General features: G+C 42.8%; 1 protein-coding gene across 5 annotated transcripts in view; it reads right to left on the minus strand.

Annotated features, from left to right (window-relative positions):
* Positions 1 to 88: 88 nt before the first annotated feature.
* arhgap32b (Rho GTPase activating protein 32b) overlaps positions 89 to 22,264 on the minus strand; it is an 88,585-nt gene continuing 66,409 nt past the window's right edge. For 4 of the 5 annotated variants that reach the window (XM_008428365.3, XM_008428367.3, XM_008428366.3 and 1 more), the window contains 12 exons: positions 12,785 to 12,934; positions 11,187 to 11,289; positions 9,742 to 9,886; positions 9,177 to 9,259; positions 8,842 to 8,949; positions 8,187 to 8,332; positions 7,900 to 8,101; positions 7,520 to 7,665; positions 7,361 to 7,435; positions 6,068 to 6,886; positions 4,668 to 5,320; positions 89 to 3,657 (listed from right to left, as the gene is read on the minus strand). In XM_008428365.3, the coding sequence (XP_008426587.2) occupies positions 1,495 to 3,657; positions 4,668 to 5,320; positions 6,068 to 6,886; positions 7,361 to 7,435; positions 7,520 to 7,665; positions 7,900 to 8,101; positions 8,187 to 8,332; positions 8,842 to 8,949; positions 9,177 to 9,259; positions 9,742 to 9,886; positions 11,187 to 11,289; positions 12,785 to 12,934 (4,793 nt within the window). In that variant the 3' untranslated portion in view covers positions 89 to 1,494. Of the gene's footprint in view, positions 3,658 to 4,667; positions 5,321 to 6,067; positions 6,887 to 7,360; positions 7,436 to 7,519; positions 7,666 to 7,899; positions 8,102 to 8,186; positions 8,333 to 8,841; positions 8,950 to 9,176; positions 9,260 to 9,741; positions 9,887 to 11,186; positions 11,290 to 12,784; positions 12,935 to 17,998; positions 20,672 to 22,264 lie in introns of those variants that run through there. The other variant, XM_008428368.3, reaches the window with a different exon arrangement.

A 22,264-nucleotide genomic window follows, 5' to 3' on the forward strand; every position in this document is an offset into this window, starting at 1 on the left:
GAAGGAAGCTTTTTGTCCTTTTGCTAGAACTCTTCTACTGAATGAATGGCAGTACAGGAGACAGAACATAATAAAAAAAACATCAAGCTGAGCAATTCCTGAACACCTTTATTTATTTTATATCTGACTTTAGACTCCTCCAGTTTGAAATGAGTTTTTTCACATTCAAGTACACAGTGCCTTACTGTAACAGCCCATCTGAGAACGTAGAGGCTTTAGATAAGGCAAGAGGGGCGAAACCTGCAAGCAATATAGAAGTTAAACTGTTAGAGAGTACACCTGGATTTAAACGTATTGGGTTTATACTGTATGCCATCCATTATGCTGGCCCAGAGGGCCTTGTATTAGACTAATGGATGGATGTACTATACATCTACCTCTAGCCTGAAAACCATGGACCCACACACTATCTGAAGAAAAGAAAGGTAGAAAGAAAAACAGTCCCTCACTATTTAAAATCCCAAGCCAACTAAAATATCTTAAAACTAAACCTGCTTTAAAGTGGTGAACATCATTTCTGTCGTCAACAGTATCAGTAAACAATGTACGATTCTCCAGGAACAAAATTTTAAGGCTCATTAACAAGTTGGTTTTCCCACAAAGCAGCAGCAACATTTTCATCATGTTGTATGAGAAGACATTGTTTCAGCTTTAATCAATTAGTCTAGTACCTGAAAGTACAATGAATAAAAACAAAACAAAACAAACACCATTTTAAACTTCAAAAGCTACAATTTTCATCCACTTTTCCATCTTTACCTCATATGTGCAACAACTGTGCCAAGTCTTTGGTCCCTCTTCCAACAGAAAACACACAAGTACTGAAAGATTCCAAAAAAAGCCACTGAAAACAGTTTAGAGTAACGTTACCTTAAAAAATGGCACAGTAACAGAGAGAGTAAGACATTGATAACCACTGCGACAACCCAAGTAGCTCCATGCCACATCTTCCACTCATCAAAGCCAACATGGACACACAGAACCCTCTTCTTGTGTTGGTACCGGGAGTGGGGGGGCGGATGTCCTTTTACGTTGTGCTGTAACATCCAGACAGAACACAACAAGAGATCTACACACAACTGATCATGAATTACTAAAATGCAAATCTTATTCCAGTTGATTCTCATGCCCAGCTCCACACCTAAAAAAAGTCAACTTAAAATCCCTTTTTACTAGTGATTTCATTTGTAGAACATATATTTATATATCTATATATAGTATATATTTTACATTTTTGGGGTTCCTGCTAAAAGTACCTTACGTCTTTCTTATATACATTTATAATTGGCTACAGTCTCAGTCAGTCACAGTACTGTGACCTCATGGACAATAATTTCAGGTACATTCAGGACTCAGTAAAAAGCCTTGCAATATTCTTTACAATTCATAAAAAATACAGAAAAAGCAAAAATATGAGGGTTCTAGCAGTCCACTGTCCTGCAGAGTCTGCTCACCCAAACCTCAACAGTTTCTTCCCCTTCCCACCCAAACGCTTCATTCGGTACGGAGTTCTGTCTCGGGCCTCTGCAGGCCCAGCTCAGTCTGGATGAAGGCTCCTTGGCCCAGAGCCGTGGAGTAAGCCCTGCTGCTGGGGTTGGCAGGGTACGAGCTGGAGCCAGAGCCTGTGTGTTTTTGGACCGGGGCCTGAGGCTGAGGTACCGGGTGGTAATCATCTAGGTTGTCGTAGTGGGATTGCATGGGTTTGTTGCTGTGTTTCTGGTAGCTGTAGTCCCTGTCCAGGTCTGCTTTGCTCTGGTTGAGGTGCTGCTCTTCTCGGGCGCCGTGGGAACGCTCCGGTTTGCAACGTGCCAGTTGGTCCCGGGGAGGAGGCTCGTCAGTACCGTGGTAACCACCAGATGACTTCAGCTTGTCGTGGTGGTGGTGGTCAGAATCGGGGCACTCGTACCGTGGCTGGAAGGGCTTCTTGGTGGGATGCTCCTGCCGGTATTTGGACCTGCCGCCGTCGCCGCCCAGCTTGTCCTCTCCGCTCTCGTATTTGAGCTCGTGCCGGCTGCTGTCCGACTGGTGAGGCGCGGGAAGAGAGTGAGATGACTGGCATTTCTTGGAAACGCCTTGCTTGGAAATGTCCGACTTGTCTCCGCTGCCGAGGACATGCTTGTCTGTCTCCATGTAGACGAGCCCATCAGGGTCAGACACCATGTGTCTGGGAAGGTAGCGTCCATCTTTGCTCTCCACTGGAAGCAGCACAGCTTTACCAGGGTCAGACTTACTCCGCAGGTGCAAGGTTTCATACCCAGATATATCTGCTGGTGTAAAGAGGCCAACATTGTCGTACTGCGAGAGGACAGGGCCTCTCAGCTTCAGCCTGGCCCTGCTCTCCCTGCGGATCGAGTGCATGCGAAGCCTCTCTGCCTCCTCCGGGTCCCATGGCAGGAACACGGCAGCTTCCTTGCTCCCGTGACCGGGAGGCATGTCTCTGCTGACAAAGCCATGCTCTTTGCCAGGGGGCAGTCCGTGGCGGGAGACGTAGTGGTAACCAGCTGCCTTCCCGCCAGGTCGGCCTCCGGCAGCTCCGGCGTCCCGGCCTCCGTAGGAGTGAAAGTGCCTAACTCGGATTGTGCTGTAAGGGTCAATGTCGTAGAAAGGCGACTCCAATGGGACAGAGCCAGAGTATGGGCTGTAGCGGTACTGCACCCGGCCGTTCTCAAAGTACGGCTGCAGCTGGGTGACGTGGTAGTCGGTCTGGGATGACTGCTGCGGAGGCTGCTGGTACGCCTTGCACTGATAAACGGGTCGGTGATGGAAGAACATGTCGTCTTCCGGCGGAACTTCCGTCCTCTGGATTGGGACAGAGCGAATGGTGGGAGGGACGTGGAAGGAGTGGACTCTGCGGATGGTGGGATAGCCGTGGGTTCTGTCGTGGCTGTAGCCCTGGTGATCCGGCCCTGGGGAGACATGCACACCCCGGGGGGTTCCTCTCAGCTTCATGGAGTGGTGGTAGGACCTGGGACCTAAGGTGCTGTATCTGTTGTCTGCTCGGGCACTGTAGGTTATCTGAGGCTCGGACTTGGACACGTAGGAGTGCGGGGCGACACTGTCCGGGCGGTAATGATGAGGAACAGGCCTCTGGTGGTAGTACGCCGCTCCTGGGGCTTCGATAAGGATGGGCTCTCCTTTAACATGGTAAATATAGGCTGGCTGGTGAGAAGAGGGTTTCCGTGGAGACAGAGGATGATGGGAAAAACCCTCTGTCAGGTGGCCAGCTGTAGGGCCTTCCCTGAACATCTCGTAGGAAGCTTCACTCTGACTAAGTGCTGCTGTGGCCAGTTTGCTTTCCAAGGTGCGAACTGGGGGAACAGGAGGAGTGGGTCCATAAGAGTCATTGTGTTTGGCTGGTTCTTTACACGGCTGTACGGGTTTGATGGCTTCCCACGGTTTCTCGACAGGTTCCGCCGAGGTGGGTGCTATTCTGGCACTGGCTTTAGACGGGTGGGCCTGGGGATGGGGGTGGGCCTGGGAAGCTGAGTGAGGCTGCGGTGGAAGACGAGGCTGTGTGTGAACTTGGTTGTGCAGCAGAGTCTGAGGCTGGTTCTGAGGAAGCGAGACTGGCTGCCTGATGGGTTTCTGAGCTGTTGGAGGAGGTTGCTCTGATAGTTTGGGAAGGATTGGAGCTGACGCACAATCCTCAGCTTTCATCTGACGATTCAAAGAACAGAAAAAAAAGACAAGTTAGGATTTGTTCCAGTTGGGAAAAGTCAAAGAAACCTGATCTACATACTGTCCTGAGTTGCAGTGCCTTGAAAAAGTCTTCATACACACAGTTACCACACTTGGTGATGGCAACATAAGCTAACTAGAGGGCAATCCTGGAGAAAAACCTGTTGGAGTCTACAAATGAACTGGGACTGGGGTAGAGATTAACTTTCCAGCATGATAATGATTCTAACCATGCAGCCAGAGGTACAACAGAATAGTTTAAGTCATATGTGTTAGACCGCTGCGGTCAAAGTAATTTTAATTGAGAATACGGCACCTAATTACAGCTGTAATTGTAGAGAAAGGTGGCTCAAAAGTATTAAACCTGTGGGGGCTGAACAGAAATGCGTACCATACCTCTCAGATTTTATTTTGTAAGAAGCTTTGACAACTTGAATGTTCTGCTGAGAACACTGATTTATAAAAGGTAAATACTTGACACTTCCCACATGTATGGGTCAACTGAGACGTTTGCAAGAGAGAAGATAATAAGATAGATATTCCCTGTTGTCGTATTTATTTCCCTTGAGCAGACTCTGACATGCTAAAAACAGAGTCCACTATGTGAGGCTTTTTCTTTACCATTACTTCAAGCTGCTGCTGTACTTGGAGACAAAAGCTCACTGGATATTTTGTCTGAGCGGTTTATTGTGTTAAGCTTTTATCATGTAAAGTACTTTGAACTTCCTTTTCTTCTGAGATGCGCTACGCAAATAAACATAAGTCAGCTAAAAGTCTCCACTATACCTTGAACACACCAGGTGTAAACATCCGTCAATTGCCAGCCTGTTTTCAGGTATTCTTTAGACAATCTGACATCAAATTCAGCTTAGACATTTTTTTGTCAGCAAGTCTCTATTATGCAACAAAGTTTAGCTCTTTCTTTATCATATATGCTGTAGTTTAGGATCATGGCAGAGTGATAGAGCTCTGATCTCCATAACATTTACCTCAGCAGAACCAGGTTGCTGTAGAACCCTCTCGTCTTTGCTGCTGCCTCTCGGCGTCGTGGCTGCAGCAGCACCAGATGAGCTGCTGTGACCGGCGGCCTGTCTGGAGACCTGCTGCTGTCTTTCAGGACTCTTCCTGGTTGGAGAGGTCAGGCTGGTTGAAGTGGGAACTTGGGCACATTTATAAAGCGGAGTGCTTGGCGGGGTGGATTTAGTCTCTGGCTGAGTTCTGGACTGGGCTGTAGCAGAACTGTCTGATGGCTTAGTGGTGGTGCTGGTGAACTGTGATGGCGGCAGGCTGGTTGGTGGGCTGGAAGTGGTTCGATCATGTGAGCTGGTGATAGCAGTAGCAGAAGTAACGCTTGGTGGTGGAGAACTTATTGCTCCCTCTCCTTCCTCAGATGCAGTGTGGGCCGGTGGAGCTGGTGGACGGGACGATTCTGGAACGTGTGAGACCTGCAGTTGGACAGAGGACACCAGCGTGGGGGGCCCAGAAGACTGGAGCTGAGACTGAACGGAGACCTGCTGGGCCGATTCGGCCAGAGCTAGGGCCAACATGCGGGCAGCATTTTTAGGAGGTGGAGGGGGAGGGGGGGCAGTAGAGCTGAAGGAACGAGGGGGGAGGTCCTTTGAAGAGTCTGGAGTGAGGACTCCTACCAGGAAGACAAGAACAGAAGGGATGTGCAGCTGAATCATCAAGAAGCAACAGAGCAGAGTGTGAAGGTGACAGCAGGGAGGAAGGTTCAAGACAAGAAGGTGGGGGATGTTGAGCATGGGGCTTTGGTAAGGTAGTGAGAGATTCAGGTTAAACCACAAAAAAAAACTAATACCGTGTTCAGACCAAACACATTCTGCCTGTCAACACCTCAAGTTGGTTGCTTGATATGGAGCCTCAAAATAGCTCTGGAACCAACGCTGGGGAGGGGCTCTAGACTTGTAACTTTTTTCCCCTCTCCCGGTCTCTTTATACAATGGCGGATGAAATATCGAGAGTGTCTTGGCTTTATCTACAGAAAGTGGGAGAATGCTGTCGTCGACCGCCTCTGCGCCATGTTTAATTTCACCCGATAATTCAAGCTTGTCTCACCCAAGCTCAATTTGACGACCTGCTGACCTGCATTATTGCCTACATCTCCTGGCAGCACACCAACTACAGGCCACCATGTCTTATTGCATCCAGCTGCAAAATTTCAGATCTTGTAACTCCAGCATTGGATACACGTTGAACACTCAAAACGCTTCAAACGCGCAGCACCAGATGAGACTTCTCGACGCACCTTACACAAGCGTCCACATAGATGTTGCACATAAACAGATGGCCCTGACGCTACGTTCGGTCTGAACACATCATAAAAACAAAAGCATGCGTCAGACTATAGAGATCCTTTTTTTCTTCTTACCTTGATGCTCCTGGCTGGTGGTTACCGGTTCCTGCTCCACTGCTTCCTTTCCTACAAGGTCCTTACTGTCCAACGTGTCAAAGGTCGCCAGCTTAGAGTGCAGCTCCTTCTGGAAAGCTTCAGTGAGTGATGGCTCGGCCCCCCTAAGCAGCACACTGCCCATCAGGGGAGGAGACTCCTTGGGCATTGGAGGAGGAGATAAAGGTTGCTTAGAGATGGGCTGTCCAGCTCCGTTTCTGTCAGAAATCTCTGGGGAGAAAAGCTCCAACGTAGCAAACGGAGTCAAACTGGAGGCTTTCCCACATTTAATAGGTGACACAGCCTGCATGGGCTTATCAGTGTAGGAGTAAGACGTGGTCAGCTTCTTGCTTTCCGGCTTCTCTGCAGCATCCATGCTGCAGTCTGCAGACAACAGCGGGGAGGTCACGCTGCCTGGGAAGGAGGCGGTGATGAGGTTGGAGGCGTTGCTCTTGGGGCTCCTCTTTAATGTGGAGCCTTCAGCGCCAGTTGAGGAGTCATCCAAGGGGAAGGCAAAGGTGGTGTCTGGCACGCTGCACTGAAAAGACATGGGGTCGAAGTCTAACGAGGCCATGCCGATGTCTGGTGGGCTCAGGTCCACGTCTTCGCCCGCTGAGCGGGGTGGCGAGATCAGGGCGGGGACGCAGATGGGCCCGTCGTCTCCGTCGCTGTCCTCCGTGGCGTCGAGGTTGTCGTAAGAGTTGCACTGCTGTCGGCTGTCCAGCAGTTCTCCGTTGAAGGAGGCCGACAGAGCGTCGCTGCTGGAACGAGGACGGCGAGGACGGTACACCTTTGACTCCCCTAGAGGAGGACAAGAAGCTATAGTGAGATCACAGTAGAGACGGCAGTCTTTCAGTCTCTCGCGATTTGATTCCCATTTTTAGGGTCGTAATTTTTTGATTCAGAAACAATCTAGAAATCCTGCTTGAATTATGAACCGACAAGGACAAATAGAAAATGAATTTAAAACAATTCTGTAAGGTTCCATACTGTATCAAATGTCATCAATTTATATTTGAACTAAAATATGTTTTTGCACAAAATCCTGTAATTTAAATAACCAGCATTGTGTTAGCCGAGCTCCCTGTCTTTGATTTTCTTAAATCAAAAATAGATAAAAGATTTATTCAAAATATAAAAACAGTGCAGACTAAAATCGATTTGAGCATTTTGAGTCGGAATTCCCACGATGAGGAATTGTAATTTTTTTCTGCATCTCTAGACAAGCACAAGGATTTTGAGTCAAAATGCACCAGAGGGCCTATAAATAATTACCTTCAACATTGTGCAGTGAACTCAGTGACTCCTCGCTTTTAGCTGACCTCAACGTGGCCGTGTCGCCTCGGCCTCCTGAAACGTCACACAGTGTTTCTAAATGCACAGTTCTGGGTTCCTGCAGGCAGCCGCTGTTTGGTTAAAGCGCTACAGACTCACCGGGGAGAGCCATGGCTTTCAACTCACTGGGCTCACTGGGGTTGCGTTGCAGCTTACGCTTGGACAGAGAAGACGATTTGCCGAGGTTGAAGAAAGAGCGCCAGCTTCCCACAGGAGACTTTTTGGATTTGATAGGGGGTCTTTTCCTGTAGAGCATTATCAAACATTACGATAATGCAAAATCTACTTGAAATATTGCATACAGATTTTTAAAGAATCCACTCTGAGCTATGTTTTAAAAGGGGAAGGATTATGCATTATACAGATGGAGATGTGGGAGTTAAATATTCACAAAGCTTCCAGCAGAGGGAGACAGAGTACAGGTTTTTATCACTTTATTCCAAATTGTGACTGTTTCATGAAGCACTAACATGACAAACCTCTCAGTGGGAAACTCGATGACCGTGTGGAACTTCCCTTGCAGGGCGGCTGGACCCTCGCCCACCTCGATGTACTTGCTGTCTTCAGTCACCGGAGAGTTGATCTGAGCCTGAGTCCTGGCCTGGGCCTCTTCCAGGCTCAGAAGTTTGGTGGAAGGTGACGAAACCAGCAGGGATTTAGGTCGAGATAGAGAATTGTGTCCTGGTGACGTAGTTACAGGAAATGAACGGCGGCAATGTAGACGTGGAGCCAAAAGCACGTGCAGCAGTGAGATGTTTGTGTGTACCTGTGCCCTCTCTGATCAGGGAGCTGAGTTTGGTGCTGAAGAGCACATCAACGTGGTTGAGGATGAACTCCACTACTACAGACTGAATTCGTACTTCCATGAAGGCTGCTGTGCCGCTGAAGCAGGCAGATTCAATCTGCTTTGACCTGAATCAACAGAGTACAGAATAGGCTTGTTTTAATAAAGAACTACAGTAAAAGAAGCCTGAGCACTTCCTTTCAAAAGCATCCACTTGTCCTGCGTATCGTGACACAAGGACATAACGCAGGCTGTTGTTTATTGTTGCTATATCTTCATCCAGGAGTAGTTTTTCACTACCCACACATTAATAATTACTGCATTCTGTATTAAAATTATTAAATGTTTTAACCTTGCTCCAACTAATTAAACCTGATGTAGTGTCATCTCGTTTGGATTGATTACTGTTAGTTGAAACTCCTGGCTGACTCTGCAAATATGTTACAGGGTACACAATCAAAAGAGATTGTGTTGTTGATGCCGCGACATTTAATTAAAGATCTGCAACACAGAACAGCTCAGTTTAGTGGTGCAGTTGCTACGGTCTATCGGCATGTATCACAATGGAAAAGAAAATCAACAGATGGTTAAATATAGGACACATCCCCTCTGTTTTATAGAATATGATGCCCCTTACCGTAGCAGGTTGGGCGCCCAGACAATGGCCAGGTTCTTTGTGTGCATGTTGGTGATGTAGCTGAACGCTGCCAGGCGGGACAGGTGTCTCATGAGGAACTCCAGGGTCCTGGAAATCCAATAATAATCGCCAGAGATTCAGCTGGGAATGTTAAAACTAATGATCCATGCAGAGTCACTTCTTAACAACTGTACCTACTAGATTTAGGGACTAGTAAGTCCCTGAATCTAGGGACTTACTAGATTTAGGGACAGCAAACATTAACAAGTTCAATGTAGCTTTAACAACGCTCTTTCTTAAGCTGCCAGCAGATGGCAGTGTGCTGCCACACTGACCTGTAATGAGGCGGAGGAAGCTGCTGAATGACATCATGAATTTTGATGAGTCGCTCTTCGTCCGTTGCTGCTGATACAGCCTCCTTCACAGTGAAACCAAGGCCAGAGATGAATGGCAGGAGGGGACAATATTAAACACATTGTTACTCTTTGCTGCTATAAAAGCCCCTGAGTGGAGATAGCAACCACTGAAGCCCCCATCGCCCCCTGTGCAGCCATGGCAACCAGAAAACATTTACCTCGGCCTCAGGGACGGCTCTGTTGTGCTTGGAGGAGGTTTTTATTCCAAGTCACAAAGTGTGGCTTGCAGCATTTCTAACGACAGGGCGTGTCAGGTAAAATGTTAATATTTTGGGGTTTTCTGTGGCTTATAATGTCATCACTTTTGAAGAATTTTGCTTCTTTTTTTAAAAACAAAAATTACAAACAATTGTACAGCAAGAAGAGTTACAGCTAGTCCAACAAGAGGGAAGGCCAGAGACAGTCGTGTTACACCCTGGAGGAAGAAAACTTTGCACCAAGTGATAACTTTCTAAGCACGCATAAGGAGAAGTGTTTTGCTTACAGAGAATTTCTCGTAGAGCTGGTAGGTGAGCAGCGGGTTGGGCAGCTCTCTGAAGTACAGCTTGCACAGCGAGCCGACGCAGTGGATGTCCTGGATGTAAACATCTTTGGTCAGGTCAGGTATCTGCTCCGAGTCAAACTCATGCCTGATGACGGAGACAGAAAGAACAAAGCAACAGTCAACACGCTAATAAATGAATCTGTGAATCATTTATGAATCTGGGAGGATCTGTGGAAGATAAAAAAACTGCAACACACTTTCCATTTTAGGATTTCATGCTTTTCTGAACTTAAATTTAAAAAAAATATTCTGGATGTTTGAGAGCAAAGAAATGTATCTAGTTGTTCTACAGATCCTGAAACAACACGATACAAAGTTCACCTTCCAATCCAGGAATGTGATTAAAAAAAAACTGTTTATTAATGTAGTTCATTGTTTGGCTAAGTTACCTCTGCTTAAATATCTACTTAGATGTGTTAGGTGTAGCTCCTTAAAGCACAGTTTGTACATTACATGTTTTCAATTTTTTTTAAAACTGGGTTTCTGGGTTAAGAACCATACTGGGAATTATGAAGCTCTAAATCCCTAAAAAGCAATGAAAGCTCTGAGGATGGATGTTTATTATGGTTTTTTCACTCAGTAACTCAGTGTTATTTTAGAATAGAATTTACTGCTTAAAAATGTTATTTAATTTCAATAATTTTTAAATAAACATGATTAAATCCTAAAGCATATAGAAAAAAAACTAATTCTGGGGAGGAAAAACAGTGTCCTAAAATAAACAGATTTGATAAACTGACCAATAAGTTTGATGGAAATTCAGATTACGCCTCAACGATTCAGACAAAACATGTAGGAATGTTTTAATCAGACTCGGAAAATGATGACAACGACTTGCAGACCTTTCTGCGTAGAAACCCTGTGAATAGTTCACAGCTGAAAAATTACTCGTCTCTTATGGATGCCAGTTTATGGCTTCAGGAAATGAAAAAGAGACAATGAATTAAAACAAAAACACCACAAGTATTTCCTCAAAATGAACAAAATCAAAGGAGATCCGCTCATGCTTTCAGCGGTCCAATAATAAACATCAGAAATGAAAATCTAAACAAGAGCACAGAATATGCAAACTTGCCACTGTTCAGATACGCTTACAGTCCAATCGTTACTCTTGAGTCGACGCCAATAAGAAGGAAACACCAAGGAATCAACCAGCATAAAGTGAGTTTACTGAAACTCAAAGCAGGAATCTTTTCTGCACGGTAGCACACAGAGCTTTGCTCCTAGAAACGTAATGACATAAAACTCTGCCTCCTATAAGCATGACAGATTTTACATTGCCGTCTATGTAGCGATTAGAAAGTCACCACTTCTCTGGAGCAGCCTGGATGTCTTAGCAACGCTTTCTGAGCTCAAACTCCGTTCAGCAGGAAATGTCTCCTTACCGCAATTTCTGGATATTTGAAGCGATCCCAGAGAGGCGGTAAATGCCATCCACCACGCCGTGCTTCTCGATGAACTCTGTGCAGCTCTTGAGGACTTGGGGCACTGCCAACACAGAACAGAAGACCAGCATGTCATCCATTTCCAATCAGTTTTGTCTGATTTGAGCACTACAGTTCCATGAACAGAGAGCCCTGCTGTTGAAGGTTGAGTAGGGAATCAACAGGCTGGTGGAAAACGTCTGCAGGCTCTTAACATAATGCAGTTTGAAAAGAAAATGGGATACTACTTTTTAAATGAAAATATCCTCATGTAATGTAATGTTGCATGTTTCCATGGTAAGATAAGACGCCTGTGACTGAGACAATCCAACACACACACACAGCGTTAAAGCGCCCAGTGCGTGACTGCATACCGGGAACAAAAAAAACCCATTAACAAAGTTCCTCCGTTCTGCTTCAGCTACTGTGAATCACACAGACATGTTAGTTTTCTACATATGCTCACTGTTTATAGAAGACATAAAGTGTGTGTGTGCAGCAGAGTTTCCAGACCTCCCACCAACACACACCAGTCAGAAGAGGACAGAATGAGATATTGAGGGGAGCAGCTGTTCTGACTAACTCCACACAGCCGCAGAGCAAACACAAAACCAGGAAGAGTTTCTCCAGAGGATGGACGGACTCAGCTCATTTCCCCAAAGACGACGACGACAACAAAATGAAGAAAATCAAAAACACCATAGCTCTGAGGTGTTTGGCAGTAGGGCAGCAGAAGCAGGTTCTTCTGGGTGCGGTGGGTTGTTGGGAAGGGTTCTGGTGAATCAGACTTGTTTTGGGAATTTGGGTCATTTGAGAAACACTTTAGATCCGTTTATGTTTTAGATTAACCAATTGATAATTTGACAGCAAAAGGTGCTTAATACGAGATGATTCAGATGAAGCTAAAACTATGCCAACTGATGAGTTTTTGGTAGAACATATTTACAAAGAAATATATATTTTTTAATCTTACATGCAAAGTGTAAACATTTTTGCACAGTTTTGGCTTAATTATTCCTGCTAGTGTGTTGTTTTTTCATAAAATGGCCGTTTTTGAGTCTGTACTCGAGCTAACGATTAATCAATCGATTACTAAATTAGTTGACGATTATTTTAATAATCAATCAGTCACAATTAATCTGATTAATCACTTCAGCACTAATTTGGAAAGCCAAAACTAACTAAATTTAGGCTAAACTAAGCCTAAACCAGGTTCTGATGGTGAGAGTAGAGTCTGGACTCCATTTTGCTCCTCGGCTCACCTGAGGAAAGCTCAAACAGTCGGTGCCCAATGAATGTAAATATTGGTTCTCCTGCAGCAGAGAGAGACGGGGAGGCTGATGTGTACTTAGATGATGTGTATTATATTAACTGCAAGTAAACCTCTCCATCCCCAGGGAGCATTTTTGTGCAGTTAAGCCTCCCTTAACCCAAGCTCTTAGCTTAAAGCTGAACGGATTCTCTCTGCTGATTCACTCAGTGTCTCTGTGTTAAGCAAAGCACAGAAATACTCGTTTAAATGCAAAAAACTGGAAGTGTTCAATTAAAAAAAGCATTACCATCATGTCCTGAGTTGAGGAGGTGCTCTCCCAGGTCACAGCCGAACACCCTTTCCCGGAGGATCCCTCGCTGCTTCAGCTTTTGCTTGGTGGGCCTGGACTTCATGAAGGAGCGCAAGAAGGTGATCAGTTTGCCGTGCTTCTTAGAAACTGAGAAAGGAAGGAAGACAGAAAAAAGACGCGTTAGGTGATGAGAATGGTTGTTTACTGTGGGCTGTACACAGACTCTCACATTGATCCATGCACAGGAGTGAAACCCCAAACTGGTCAAAGCTGCCCTATTGTGTGTTTGAGTTTCCATTCTCATGCTAAGTCGCTCTTTATGCGCGTGCTGTCTCGGATCCCGCCTCCCAGGCGACAACAAAGGAATCTTCCACAGAACACCTTCCTGAACACTAGATAGGCCGTCGGAGGAACGTCATGAGCTCGTTCTTCGTCTCTGGAGAAATGTGGGAAAGGCTATCAAGTTCACTAAACAAACAAAAAAGCCGTTCGCTTCTCAAGACGGTTTCAAAACCTTCCAGTTAGCCACCAGTAAGAGAACAGCAGCAAACTCTGGTTCTGTTTGTTTGACCCCAGAACTACAGAATCGTTTTGGGCTCAGCATTCTGCGCAGCATAACTTGCCACCGGCTCAGTTTCCGCTCCCCATCACAGCCACTGCTTCAAAGAGGACATTCATGTCAGATATCATCCCGTCTTGTTATCCCACTATTCTGTTAAAGCATTACAACATCTGGAAGTTATTAATTTACATGTTCATTCTAAGTAACTCTGAAACTGCTGTATAAGTTTTGGCCACCATTTCCTGTCTTAATGGAAAAACTGCTGTGGTACCGAAAACCTGAAAAAAAGGAATCTAATCACGTAAAAGCCGACTATTGTGGGAGTTGCTCTTGTTCTCTGCTGCAAGGCGATGTGGCGCTTTGCTGAGCTCAGATAAACAGGACTTAATGTAAGCAAAGTTTGTATTTGCTCTTCATCTTAGGCTGGAAGCTTTAAGTTAGCGTAAGAACACAAAAGTGTTATCTGAACTTTTTAAAACTGGAATCTGAAAACCTGATAGCTCAACTTCCCTACAGAAAACAACAGCGTGTGGAAGCTGCTAATGAGGTTATTGCTAGTTTGAGAATTAGCTAGGTGTACGTGGAAACCACAAAGAGAACAAGGAGCTGCCAGCTGTTTTACTCAGGCAGCCACTACAATTGGCTGAAACCTGATAAGTTACATTCAAAGCATGTTTCTTCACCATCTGCAGACTAAACTTCTCTTGTTTCAGGTCAGTTAGGATAACCAAAGTGGATTCTATTCACTAAATGCCACAACATTTGACCCAAGTCTTGCAGAGGCTATGCTAATGAATAGTAAGGAAATTTTGAATTAAAAAAAAAAAACCTCAGTTTCTTCTGCCATTTAGCAAATGGAAATGTTGGTAATCCTAATAGAACTGAAATGACATTAGCTTAGTCTTCTATGTCAATGTGAAAAAACAAAACAAAACAGTTTTGATCCTTTTCATATGGTAAACTAAGTATAATTTAATATAGGAGCTTAAATCATTTTCTTTCTCCATTTTGAAACGTTTGTCAAATTCTTTATCTGCAGAGATTTCTGGTTCAGTAAATCTGAGATTTTTCGTTTTTAACATTTTAAAAAGGATTTAAAAGAATACATATATACAGTAGTAGTGGTTTTACTTTTAGATACTTGTTCTAGTAAATTTTCCTGGATCTGTGGATATTTAGTGATTTGGAGAGAAAAACGTCTGCAAACTCTGGCCTGGTTTTTCTGAAACTATTGCATTATTTATACACATTCTAATGGCAAGTCCTTCAATTTTGAATTGATCAAAATCAGAAACAAACACTTCATACACAGTACTGGAAGAGACACTGGAAATGGCTAGAATCAGGATCAGCAGTTCTGAGCTTTATAAAATCTGCTATGCGTCTATAATTTTGGGGGGAAAAAAACTGCAGTCAAGACTGTGATTAAAAAGAACAGCCCACAGCCTTGATAAGAAAATTTTCAATTATTACAATAAAAACATTTTTAAACACAAAATTCATGAAACGATTGCAAAATTGTCACAGTTATTGAATATTTGAAATTACTAAAGTAAATACTATTGACTTTATATTTCCTTCCCTCCTCCCAGTGAGAAAAGTCACATCTGAAAACACCTCTAGACTCCTGATTGTGTTGCAAAGCAGCACAGTCAGCTCCTACTCTTCAGCCAGCCTCTGCAGAGTCATGCACACGCACACACACATGCGCGCACACACATGCACAAAAAAACCAACAACAACAATATCTCCCACATCAGGGAAGCGTGGAGCTCCAAGTTTCCCCCCTGGAAGAAATTTCTTCTGTGCTACTGGATGAACCGGGAACTGCTGATGCAGCTAACTCTGCTCACTGTCGAGGCATCAAAAAGGGCTTTCAGTGTCACTGCCACATATGGCAGGAAGAGAAGCTGACGGTGCAACAGTACCGGCTCACGCTGACGCGTCACTGACTGAGAGGACAACACGGAGATGAGTTCAGTGACAGACATGCCTCAGAAGCTGGACTGAGACTCCCATGTGCTTGTTGTCACAGAGGATGACGGCCATAAAGGTCCAAGACAGCAGCAGGGTGAAAGGCTGGGAGCAACAATTAATTACAGCATGCACAGTGTTCATACACAGAGGATTTCTGCTGGGTTGAGTGTATGCACAAAGAGAAGAATCTGGAGCATAAAGTTTTAGGAAACTTTCAACTCTAAAAACAATAAAAGCGAAAGTTTCAACCGATTTCTAAAACCTCCCGGCAGTCCAGCGACCGACTTTTGGACTTTTAAGAGTTAGAAGACTCCCAACGATCCAATTCTACTCTAAATAGTACAGCATTTTTTTTCTTCTGCTAATACGAGTTTATTACAAACCGGTGGGACAGAGTGGTTATTGTTTGCAAACATCATAAAATCACTTTGGCAATGTGAGACTCCAGAAGGTACCGGGGGGACTCGCTTATTTACAGAAAGAGTCATGGAAGCCAGCAGCCTGAACCGATTTCTTTCCTAAACCGAGGCAGGACAAAGCCAAACACAAGGTGCTGATTATAAAACCTGAAGAAGTTGAGCAGATTACGCACGAAGCTCTTAGATGACTGCATGTTGAATCAGCATTTACAATGAATCACCAGTATCTCTTAAGAAACTAGACTTAATGATAACGATGTTCTTTCCTAACCTAATTTCTCTACGTCATACGACCTGGAAGTCTGCAGCAGTCAGACTAAAGGACAACTCGACAGCTGTAAAACAGAGTCGAGACCAAAGCAAGCAGAGCCTGAGTAGAGGTCAGGGCCGGTCCAAAGCTTTTTGGGGCCCCAAGCAGATTTTCATTTAGGGGTCCCTCCTACCAGCATGTTGCTAAGATGAATGTTTATCTATCTGTGTAGCATACCAACTATCGCTAGCATCATTTGTAATTAGCTCATCATTACCAGTGTTATTATGGTTATTGATGTTAACCATACAAGAGTAGCAAACTAAAATATTTGGACTTTGAAAGGCAGAGCGGTATTTAGGTGTGTCACATTATTTTAACTGTTTGAAATTAACACCAGCTGATAAACAGTTTGTTATCTTATAACTTCAAAACAGCAGGAAAATCTTAACATATTATTCATGTAACAACTATAAAATTATATGGAAGTCATTTTCCATGTTCATTTAGTTTGTATTTTTATTATTATTCTATGAATATGTACATGTATATTTTTTTCATGCAAGCTTGGTGCTCTTGGGAACCCCCTTAGAGGTGTACAGGTCCCAAGAGGTTACTCAACTCTCATTTGGCTTGGGCCGGCTCGGCTAGAAACACACCAGTGAAATGGCCAGAGCCTGGAATAGGACAAAGTTGCTTCTGATCAGGAAGTGAATAAGAAAATGTTAACCAACATGCTTCTTCATATTCGGTTTGGTTCAAAACTACTTTTAAAGAAGCTGCAGCAATATTTTCTCTTATTGGTACATTGGTACTTCAGGCTGGAATATCTGATGCGCTGACAGCAAGTCTGTCGAGTCTTCCAGTACATCCAAGACTGCTGAACAGGAAATTTAGACTCTTCTCACTGTTGCCTCTAGGAAATACCAGAATGCGGAAGTCTACCTTATATAACTAGCATAACTTCAACAGAAAAATTTAAAACGTTTATTTCCCCAAACAGTCGTGGATGACTGAGTCAAAGTTGGCTTTTTTTTTTTTTTTTAGTAAAGCTATACAACAAAACTTCTAGAAAATTACAAAACAGTATATCTCTGTGCAAAACTAATGTTTATTGACAGAATTAACAGCAAGCCATGCAGTGTTTAAACTTTACAGCTGCTGACAGGGTGACATCCACACTGCTACGTGTGTAAACAGCAGTGCAGTGTCTTACTAATAAAACGGCAGTCATGACTGTCAGTGACCTCTGTTTAGACAGACTCTCAAAGTGATGACGAGGACAGCTAAATGTCTGAAGCTTTCATCTCCCTGTGGATAGATGACACCAGAAAGAGGCAACTGTTCCAGAGATACGGCCTGTCTGTGCTCCATATGTTAACTCCAACCCTCCATAGTAGAGGAGAACAAAAATAACTGGGCAAGAAACACAGAAAACAGGAGACTATAGGGAATATCAGCACAATCAAATGCAAAACAAAGGCTGCTTTGTTATCTCTTGTAATTTTATTACTGTGGCTAAACATAAATGGAATCCATCTCCTTATTTAGATAGGCCACAGAGCTGGCACTGAGGCTTCAAACGATAAACTTTATTAAGGTGGAAGAGACATTTTAATTGCAAACTATTTCCTGCATGTACCTTACAAGGTGCTGTCTGACTATTCAAATTTTAGCGACAAGCGCTGTGTGCTTTCCGTCGGGACTTATCTCTGGTTTTATTACACCCTACTAAACTAAGAACAAAAGCTTATTCAGGAAAAGTGAGTCAGCAGTATCTTAAATGTCATTTTGAAGGACTGACGATGACCGATACGATACCAAGTAATTAAATATAGTTTACTAATTCAATTAAATAACCTGTGCAGGTTTTGGTAGTAAGGACATTGAATCCCTTCGGAAAATAGCGCAAGATGTTTACAAAAATAAGTCCACAAAGTTCCATTGTAAAAACAAAGAAAAAAAAAATCCTAACTTGTCAGAATCTAAACTCTGTTTCCTACCTCTTCTCCATACCGTGGGGCTTTAATTTACGAAAGCAGCTCAAATCCAAAGCACAACTCGCTTTTGTTCTGCTAAATCTGCGCCAGAATAAAATCCCAGTTGGACCTCCTCAGAGAAGCGCGAGCTGCCACAATGCAGGGTAACAACGGTTTAAAGGTCAGACAGAGCGCGCGCCGCAGACTCGTTCACTCCCTGACTTCAAGAAGCTTTAGGCATGCTGCGTTCAAGGGCACCCGGAAATACTCAACTTTCAAACGGTTCACCACGTACGAGAAAATGCTGCTTTAAAACTGGCGTTTAAACTAAGCATATATAATGTAACACGAAGATAAACTGAAACGTAAAAACACGTTTTATTTACAACTTAGAGTACCTAAAAGGAGATTTTCTCATTTAGCACAATCGATTGTGAACCAGACAGACCGCAGCTTTATATTTCTAACAACGTTCCTCGATGCTCTATTTGTTCACTTTCTCGCCTCTGAATTCATTTCCAGAAAATATTTACAAGTGCAATTGAAGGCATCATTGAACTTAATGAGAAATGTCACTGTAAATACCTCCCCCAGTGTATGCGCTGTTCTGCTCTGCGGTTTACGTGTAATTAAAAACATTTGCGACAACATTTAAGGTGTTATTTGTTTCAAATAAAACGCCTACTATCAGTACGGTAGGTTCCTGAGAATTGTGGTTAATTCTTTGTTGAGTGGGTGTAGTTTCACTCCCGTTTCCCAGGGCCTGACATTAACTCTCAGTGGCTGCTAGGAGAAGCCAAACAGCACAACCATAAAGAGTGTGGCTAAAAGTAAAGTTCTTTAGTCCTGGCTTTAAAAAGTCACTAATAGCCATAGACCAGTGAAAGATTTTTACAGTACAATGACCTTGAGTAAAAACAATATTTCTTAATGGTATCACAGTGTTTCCACTAACATTTTGAAACAAAAGTGTAACATAATCTAATCACTATACCTAAATCAGAAAAGCAACAGTATTTTAACTTGTAAAAATAATTTAACAGTGATTAGTTACAATGTTCACTTACAATTTTTAATTACTTTGATATTGATATACTGACTTAAGGAAAAACGTACAAAGAATAGCTTATCTAGTAATTGCTGACAAGAGAAATATTTAAAAAATAGCCAAAGAGTGTATTAGCCTTTCTTCAGCCAGATGACAGGAAGTGTGCAGCAACAGTTAGAGGATAAGCAGAGCAGCATCTATTCTCCAAACAGCAGGAAAAAAAATTAGATGTTTCTCTGGGATCCCATTAAAATAACTTTGAACAATAAAAACCGTAAAGTAGAAAACCACCAAAGCGCTTTTCAACCTGTAAATTTTTGATAAACCTTCATCCTGGCTACCAACCCATCTGTGGATATGATTTGAAAACTGAACCCAAACAAGAATCTGACTCTTCCTCAACGGTCTGAGAATCTCTTTAAGAGTTTGTCTCTTTTTGACTTGCCTCATTTGTCTCATGACTTCATCAGATTTAGCTTTATATCGTCTTTAAATAATTAACCAGTGGCCATGTTAGCAGTTAAAGAAGAAAAGTAAGAATACCTCAGCAGTAAGTTGCAACTGCAGTACAATAAAAGTATATTATCATAAGAGAGCTGCAGACTTAATCTAATACTTAATGTGTCCTAGCTGTCCTAATATTTTCCTTAACACCTCAAGTGCTGTGTGCTAAGTGCAGTAACCTGCGTATAGCTAATGTATTGAAGTCCAGGGAAAAGACAGGAAACATGGTTTCAGTTCGATGAGGCAGAGGCAAAGCTGTCAAAAACATAAACATGAATTCCTACCTGCTGGATTCATAGCAGCACGTTTTAAAACTGCAGGGGAACCGTGAGAATGTTGTTTATATAACGAGCAGCAGAGCATGTAAAGGCAGCAGAGCATGTAAAGGCTCAGGGTCAATCTAGTGTAATGTAGTCAGGATACAAATTAGGAACAGATTCCTTCAGCGCTAAAGTTTTACATTTTAGAACGTAAAACTCACCTAATAAGGTCCTAAAATGTGAGTCAGGACAAAGTGAAATGAATGAAACCACGCAGCGTATTATGACGTGTCAACACTTTATGACCTGATATATCAAACCTTAAAACTGACGCCTGCTTTGCTTTCTTTTTTTACATGACTGCAGTTATTGAAATGATTCCCCCACTGTGAAACAAGAAATAGTTAAACAGTTCATAACGCCTGACTTGTTAGGAGAGTGCCTTACAAAAGTATTCACACCAAGGCCTGTCACAATAATCAACAAATCAATTAATCGCATGATAAATTAAAACAAACTCAATAATTTCCTTTGGCATGATTTATCGTTTATTTCCGTTTCTACCAAAACTGGACGATAAAAGTCTTCAGCTTGGTGATTTGGTCTCAACTAGCCCTTATTTTGAAGGACAGTTTTGTTTACAAAGACTTCAAAGTTAATTTTAGTTGTCGTTTTATTGATTTTGGATGTATTTAAAATGTCTTCCAGTTCCAGTGTTAAATGTTCATTAGAATTTAACGTTTACAGATCTTTTAGAATGTGCTCTCAAATTATTATTTTGCCATTACTATTATATTACTTAAAATGGTCTCAAAACAACATTATCTTTTATCGCAATAACTTCCGAAACAATTTATTGTCCAGCAAAATTTGTTATTGTGACAGGCCTAAACCCCACAAATCATACATGTATATATATATATATATATATATATTTTTTTTTTTCTTTCCATTTTGTCACAGATCAAATTAAGCTGGTGATAATGAGGGAATCTGTTTGCACATGAATGATTGAGTTAAATCTTCTCCATCCATCATAATTCTTCACAATAACACACCAAAGCAGGACAGGATCAAACATCAAACGGCGGAGGTAGAGGTCGACCTTGTTTGTCATGTTGTGTAAAGATTTGGATAAATAACTTCCAACCTATTTATGTTCTGCAAAAACAACAAAAAAAGCCATATGGAGAGTAAATCATGCATTATATAACAAACACACCGATGCTTTGCTAAGCCAGTGGGGAGTAGTAAAGTTTGTTGAGCTAGTAAAATTTAAGTCTTCACAAATAACATGCAAAACAAAAATATGCTCCCTAAAAAGATTCAAACATTGTTTATGGATGAAAAGAGATATGAGTTAAGATGGGGATGCGTGCAGCTCTGCTGGGGTTAAGTAGTGGAGTAGTTTGCCTGAAGATCTTAAACTACATAAAAACGTGACAGTTTAAGAGAATTAAAACAGAATCAGTGAAGGCTATAAAGGGACTTGAAATCTGATCGAAACCTTCTTTTGACGATTCACCTACTTATTAATCTTTTTTCTCCTGTTGCCTGGATTTAGTTGTTGATTCTGTTTTCTATTAACTTTTTCTTATTGTAAAGCTATGAAGAGTTGAAATGACTTGTATGCAACAAACACCTTAAGTGTAGGCATGTATAAGTGATTTATGCAACACTTGGATTATTTTTACTTGACTTTGATTTGAATTTCTTTAATTTCGAGTTGGAGTTTTGACTGTATAGTAACAGCTATTATTACTACTGTGTGTGTGTGTGTGTGTGTGTGTGTGTGTGTGTGTGTGTGTGTGTGTGTGTGTGTGTGTGTGTGTGTGTGTGCGTGTGTGTGTGTGTGTGCGTGTGTGAGTGTTTTATATTGAATAAATTAAATTATAAACTACAACATGCAGTTTTACATCAGGGCTTCTCAAACTTAATGTTCAAAGGTCCAACTCTGATTTCTGGATAAGGTCAGAGGTTTTACGCCTCTACCTACTTAGTTGTAACTCTAATCCGCTCTAACTCTTCCACTCATCTATATTCAGATTAGCATTTTAAAAATCTTTGATTCACAGTTTTACAACTCTGTTGTTTTTTGTTTTTTTTTGAGTACAACTGCAATAAAATAGAAGCGGAAAACAACAAAAAGTTCCTGCAAACAAACCTTCCTGAGGCTTAGCATAGTACACAAAGCAGCTTGCATAGTTTCACAGCAGCAGGAAATGATCCATAATCCTTGGGAACGGGAGGACAAATCAAACCCTGTCTCGCACATTCTCTCCCCGTTCCCCTTCCTCTCTGCCTCACATAACCAGCTGTCTTGGCTCCAACATGCTCACAGCTGCCCAGATTGTCGGTCCCCACACATGATGAAGAGGGGAGCAGACGAGAGCCGGCTCTGCATCTGGGTCAGGTCTACTGGGCCGTGTGCGGAGGAAAGACGTCTAACGGACATTCACTTCATCTGAAGTTTCCCAA

This window comes from Poecilia reticulata, chromosome 14, assembly GCF_904066995.2.
Source record: "Poecilia reticulata chromosome 14, P_reticulata-male-v2, whole genome shotgun sequence".
In the NCBI taxonomy this organism is placed as follows: Eukaryota; Metazoa; Chordata; class Actinopteri; order Cyprinodontiformes; family Poeciliidae; genus Poecilia; species Poecilia reticulata.